Source organism: Mus pahari, chromosome 2, assembly GCF_900095145.1.
Source record: "Mus pahari chromosome 2, PAHARI_EIJ_v1.1, whole genome shotgun sequence".
NCBI lineage: Eukaryota > Metazoa > Chordata > Mammalia > Rodentia > Muridae > Mus > Mus pahari.
The window spans coordinates 29,159,639-29,165,370 of record NC_034591.1 but is presented as its reverse complement, the minus strand read 5'-3'; the positions used below and the strand labels follow the sequence as shown (position 1 = coordinate 29,165,370).

The 5,732-nt window shown below is 42.7% G+C and overlaps 1 protein-coding gene across 1 annotated transcript in view; it reads left to right on the top strand.

Annotated features, from left to right (window-relative positions):
- Asns (asparagine synthetase (glutamine-hydrolyzing)) overlaps window positions 1-5,732 on the top strand; it is a 22,055-nt gene that overhangs the window by 4,084 nt on the left and 12,239 nt on the right. The window contains exons 2-3 of the mRNA XM_021190287.2: window positions 436-707; window positions 4,735-4,972. Coding sequence (XP_021045946.1) covers window positions 459-707; window positions 4,735-4,972 — 487 coding nt within the window. The 5' untranslated portion in view covers window positions 436-458. The remainder of the gene's footprint in view (window positions 1-435; window positions 708-4,734; window positions 4,973-5,732) is intronic.

Sequence of the window (5,732 nt, the reverse complement as noted above, 5' to 3'; positions counted from 1 at the left end):
TCGCCGCCTAGGACGGGTAACCCTCTGGTTGGCGGCCTGCTGTTACCCCAGATGACGCCACGGGAAAGGCAGGGCACAAGGGAATGGAAATCTACCCAGCACATGCGCAGCTGCCTTGTTTGTTAGAGCACAGGACATCAGCGCTATCTTGTAATGGCGAATGTGAGGGCGGCTCCCCACAGCTAGGTGTAACCCCCCACCAAAAATCCTAAGGTGGGAGAAGTGTGAGCTTTGGCTGGATGCAGAGTTTATGGTTGAATGTAAAGATCATTTGTATTTCTTAATATTTGTAAGCAAATGAAATCACTCCCCATGTGCCTACCCACCTAATGGAACCTTGCAGTAGATAAAGATGGTTTGTGTCCAACTTTTGGAGAGGGTTGTGTAAGTTTCATGAATTATACTCAATGTGAGACCCTGTGCTTCTCTCTGTAGAGTGCCCGAAGTCCTCCTGTAGCATGTGTGGCATTTGGGCCCTCTTCGGCAGCGATGACTGCCTGTCTGTGCAGTGTCTGAGTGCGATGAAGATCGCGCACAGGGGGCCAGATGCCTTTCGCTTTGAGAACGTCAATGGATACACCAACTGCTGCTTTGGCTTTCACCGCTTGGCTGTGGTTGACCCGCTGTTTGGAATGCAGCCGATAAGAGTGAGGAAATACCCTTATTTGTGGCTCTGTTACAATGGTGAAATCTACAACCACAAGGCGGTAAGCATCGTGAAGCCGGGGCTGGCTAGCTATAATTAACCTTCAGATCTAGTGGTTATGATGTTCATATTTTGTGTCATGCTTTTTTACTTTGTATCTTTTTCTATCTGTGTTCTTACTTCTTTGCTCTGGTCTTATATAGAACACTGACACAGAAAGGTAAAATTAGTTAGATTTTTTAAAAAAGTGATTAACATGGAGATGCCAATTCATTTTTTTTTTCCTGTTATACATTTTAATATTGATTAGGGCTGTGTTTTGTTCCGTGTTAGCTGATGGAGTCATGTCAGCGAAAAGGACAGTCAGGCCTGTGCTTCAGTGCAGGTTACACTAAGTAGCAGGAGACAGACAAAAATCACTGTAAATTGAACTCTGGGAAAGCAAATGTAGAAACGGTGCATATGGGAGAGCTGTTTGCCGGAAGCTTGAACAGGGATGGGCCCGAGGTAGGGAGAGTTAAACTGAGACCTGATAGACAGAGAATACTTGGCAAGCCCGGGAAGTGTTTCCCATGGAGGGGGATAGCATGTGTAGATGCCCTGTGTGGGCTAGAGTGAGTGAGAGGAGGATCCATGGAGCTGGGAAGAGAGACAGTCAGTCTCCTGCTATAGGACCCTTCCAAGGCCAGGAGCAATTGAGGGCTTAGAGGGAGGGATAGCCCTGCAAAGCTGAGAGGTGAGATTTGCAGTGTTATATAACAGGGCCACTGAGAAAGCTTTCTGTTTCACACTTAGTGGGATCCAAATTGTAGAAAGGTGGCCGGAGGCAATGAAGTACATTAAGCAAGACTTGCAGCTTTGAAATTGGAACTCTCCACTCTGGTGGAGAATAGGAGTGGGTGAGGGGGCAGAAATGTTGATCCCGGAAGCCAGATATGATAAGGACCTTCCAAGCCAGGATTATTTGACTCTTTTCATAAGGAAGAAGAATTAAATACTTAATTTATGAGTGCTTGTACAAATATCACCCCTTGTTATATTTGCAAACTTGTTAACCCCTCCCCAGCTTCTAGTTGCTTCAGAGCAATGTGCATGAAAACTGGAAATTGTTAATATCTGTATGTATTTATCTCCAGGTCTGCATGTTCCCTTTAGGCTGAATTATTCTAGTATGGTACATCATAATGTTTCCTCTAAAATATGTAATCATTTGTTATTTAATAATCAGAACATTCTCCTAGTTAGCATTTTACCCAAACTAAGACTATAATATCTAATATCAAGTTCATATTGAAGCTTCCCCGAATGTACCTAGAATTCATTTAGCTGTGTTTTTGTTTTGCTTTGCCTTTTTTTTTTTTTTTTTTGGTTTTTCAAGACAGGGTTTCTCTGTATAGCCCTGGCTGTCCTGGAACTCACTTTGTAGACCAGGCTGGCTTCAAACTCAGAAATCNGCCTGCCTCTGCCTCCCGAGTGCTGGGATTAAAGGCATGCGCCACCACGCCCGGCTGCCTTTTTGTTTTTATTTTTTGGGGTGTGTGTGTGTGTGTGTGTCTGTGTGTGTGTCTGTGTCTGTGTGTGTGCATGTGTCTTTCTGTCTGTCTCTGTGTTTCTGTGTGTGTGTGTGTTCATGCTTATGTACTCATGTTTGGTTTTGTTTGTTTGTTTGTATGGTAGGGCAGATTTCAGTCAAGGTTTAGGCATTTGGCTATGCTGTTTCATGGTAAATTTTGAGATGTCTGTGTCTATCTTTCATTGGTAGGGGTTTATCTAACTCCTGAACAATAGTTTTCATTTGCCAGTTTGCTTGCTTAGAGGAACATTGTCAAAGCAGGGTTCTCCTCTGAAGCCTTTAGCCACTTAGCAAATATACCTTCATAAAGGCCTCCTGTATACAAAGCTCAGTGCTTGAGGATGAACCCTGTAAAGAGGAAAGTTAAGGAAAGCAGTGAGGGGTAGGGTGGGGGTTGGGTCTCAGTAAGTCAAGCCAGTGTACCTGAGAGGATGAGGTTGCGCTCTGTCAGGGTCGCCCTGCATCTTGTCTTCCTGAAGTGAGGTTAGGACATATCTTGGCTTATTTGGGGTTAGAAAATACCTTGGTTTCTTTGGACAGCGTTGCTGCTTGTTAATTTTGTTAACAGTTTAAAAGGCAGTGTCTTAAAAACCTGCCTTTTAACAATTAGGTAATGTTATATTCGCAGAGACTTTCTGCTGTCTCTACCAAGTATCCAAACTTATGCAAATGAGACTGCTACAAACTTGGCTAAGAGTAGAATGCACACGTTTAGCCATACATGTTTTTCAGAAATGCAACTTCAAAGTTCACTTCACCTCCTGCTTTGATGATAACACCATATAAGACACAGCCAGTGCTGTGCCAGGAGCATGGGAGGAGACCAGCAAAGTTAAACCAGGGGCCTAGAACAAGTCAGAGGCCAGGGTGGCTTTGGGGGATGGGGTGGGTGGCAGGACATGAGTGCAGTACAGAAGCATCCTATCCAGAGTTAGAGTGAGTACTTGGGAATTGTTCTCCTTTCTGAGTAAATTACCATCGAAAAAGAGAGTGGAAGTGATGTTCATTATTTTCAAATGCCGTAGGGTGCTCCTATCCAGAGGGGTAGATTTTCGAGGCTGAAGTTTTGAGGCTCAGCAGTTAAGAGCACCATCTGTTCTCAGTTCAATTCCCAGCACCCACATGGTGGTTCATGACCATCTATTAAAGGAACTGATGCCATCTTCTGGCATGCAGGCATTCCATACTGCAGAACACTCACACATAAAATAAACAGAGGGGTAGATTTTTCAAACCCCACCTACTTGAGCTAGGGTGACCCTGACCAGTCTTTAGCTTGGAAGAATGGCCAGCCAGTAGTGTTAGAGAGGCAGCTAAAGCACGCGCTTTAACAGTTGTGTGAATGCTTTCCACAAAGGACCACACGGTAGGAAAGACCTAACACATATGCATACATATTACATATGCATTTCAGTTTCCCTTTTGAAAACTGAAAAGACTCAGCAAGTCTGAAGTGGAGATCAGAGGGCTTGGTTGTATGTAGCTGGTGTGCTAGTGTAGTAGAAACTATCAGAATCTGGGCCCAACTCAAGCCTTTTCACTTTGCTGACAGAGACAGTGGAGGGCCCATTGCTGTTCCTGTGGGGCCTCTGAACTGATGATAAAGCCCATGATCATTTTGTCTGTCCCTGAGAAGTAGCTTTAATGTCCCACTCTTCAGGAAGGTCTGGATGTTGTCCCCTCCTGGGGACCAGCAGCTTGGGTCTGGACTCTGCCATTGTGATGGATTCATTTATATTTGTCAGCAAGGAGTCGCTACTAGGTTTTCCCTTTTGCTGTATATTTTCAAGGGAGGTCTTTGAGGGTGAGCTGGAAGAGCCTCTCAGCTGATTCTGCATCCCAAACCAAAAGTCAACAGTTGTTGACAACACATGTTTTGCTCCATGGTAACGGCAGACTGTTCTCCTAGTGTGTTGGCATGTTCTTATCTATATTCTTGGTTTCTGCCTTCAGAGATCAGAGCAAACACTGGTGGGAAATGTTTATGAAAAATTATGCCTACGATGAATGTGCCCATGTTTTTACACCCTGCACAATATCGCATAACAATTTCATCTACAGTTTTGTATTAAGTATTCTATATCTAGAAAGTATTTAAGTACACAGGAGGATGTATATTATATGTAGATAATATTCCATTTCACAAAAAGCACTAAATCACCTGCAGATTGTAGTCTTGGGGCTGGGGTCCTAAAGAAAGGATGACTTCCCATGTAAATGTGTATGTAGTGTAGACCATGGGGTGCAATATGTACTTGAAGTTCTTCATGTGTCACTGCTCTGATGCCTGATCCTTGTATTCTGTTAATCAGTACTCAGTCTTTATCATCATGGGTTTAGCCTTTATGGTGAAAACTTTTCAGAATTGTGAGTTTAGACAAGGTAGATTTGAATAATGCCACACTTTTTTTTTTTTTTTTTTAAATCACCAATGCACATGAACTGATGGTAGAACGCAAATACTGGGTCAGGATCCATAAGGATACTAACTTTTTGTTTGCTCTGCTTCCTTAAGCTACAGCAACGTTTTGAATTTGAATATCAGACCAATGTGGATGGTGAGATAATCCTCCATCTCTATGACAAAGGAGGTATCGAAAAAACCATCTGTATGTTGGATGGGGTGTTTGCATTTATCTTACTGGACACTGCCAATAAGAAAGTATTTCTGGGCAGAGATACCTATGGAGTCAGACCTTTGTTCAAAGCCATGACAGAAGATGGATTTCTGGCTGTATGTTCAGAAGCTAAAGGTAATAATGGAGTTTAACTATTTTTGTTTTTTGGTTTGTGTTTCTTCCTGGATCATAGTGAAAATCCTATATAGGTGCCAATCAAAAACTTTAAAATGATGAAAGATGAATACTCAGTATGAAGAGGATTTGAAATCCTAGTCATTCCTTTCCTCTTTTGTGTGTGTGTGTGTGTGTGTGTGTGTGTGTATGTCTATACACGTGTGCTCATACATATGCACATGTAGAGACCAGAGACTTAACATTAGACATGGTAATTTTATTTTATTTAATCCGCCTTCCTCTGCCTCCTGAGTACCAGGTTTAAAGCTATGCACCATCATGCCTGGCTCCATTTTAATTTTTGACATCGTCTCTTTGCACTTAGAACTCATTCATGTTCCTGATTTAGCCAGACTGACTAGTCACAAGGAGGCTGCCGTCCTTGTCCTGTCCCACCTAGCCTAGAATTAAAGATACTGCTACCAGGTTCCTCATGGCTCCTGGGGATTAAATCTCAGCTAGCTCCTCATGCTTTCTTAGCATGGGGCTTGGCAGGCACCTTATTCACTCGGTCTTTCTGCAGCCCCTGATTCTTCTGGCCTCTCTAGGAGGTGAGCACTTTTTTTTTTCTTTGTGCAGAGTATTTCTGCCATAGTTTATAGATAGAGCCGAGTGACCATGGATTTAGTCACAGTGACTCAAATGCTTACATTAAAATAATACTTCTTTTACATTTTTTTAAAAGATTTATTTATTGTTTTATGTAAGTACACTATAG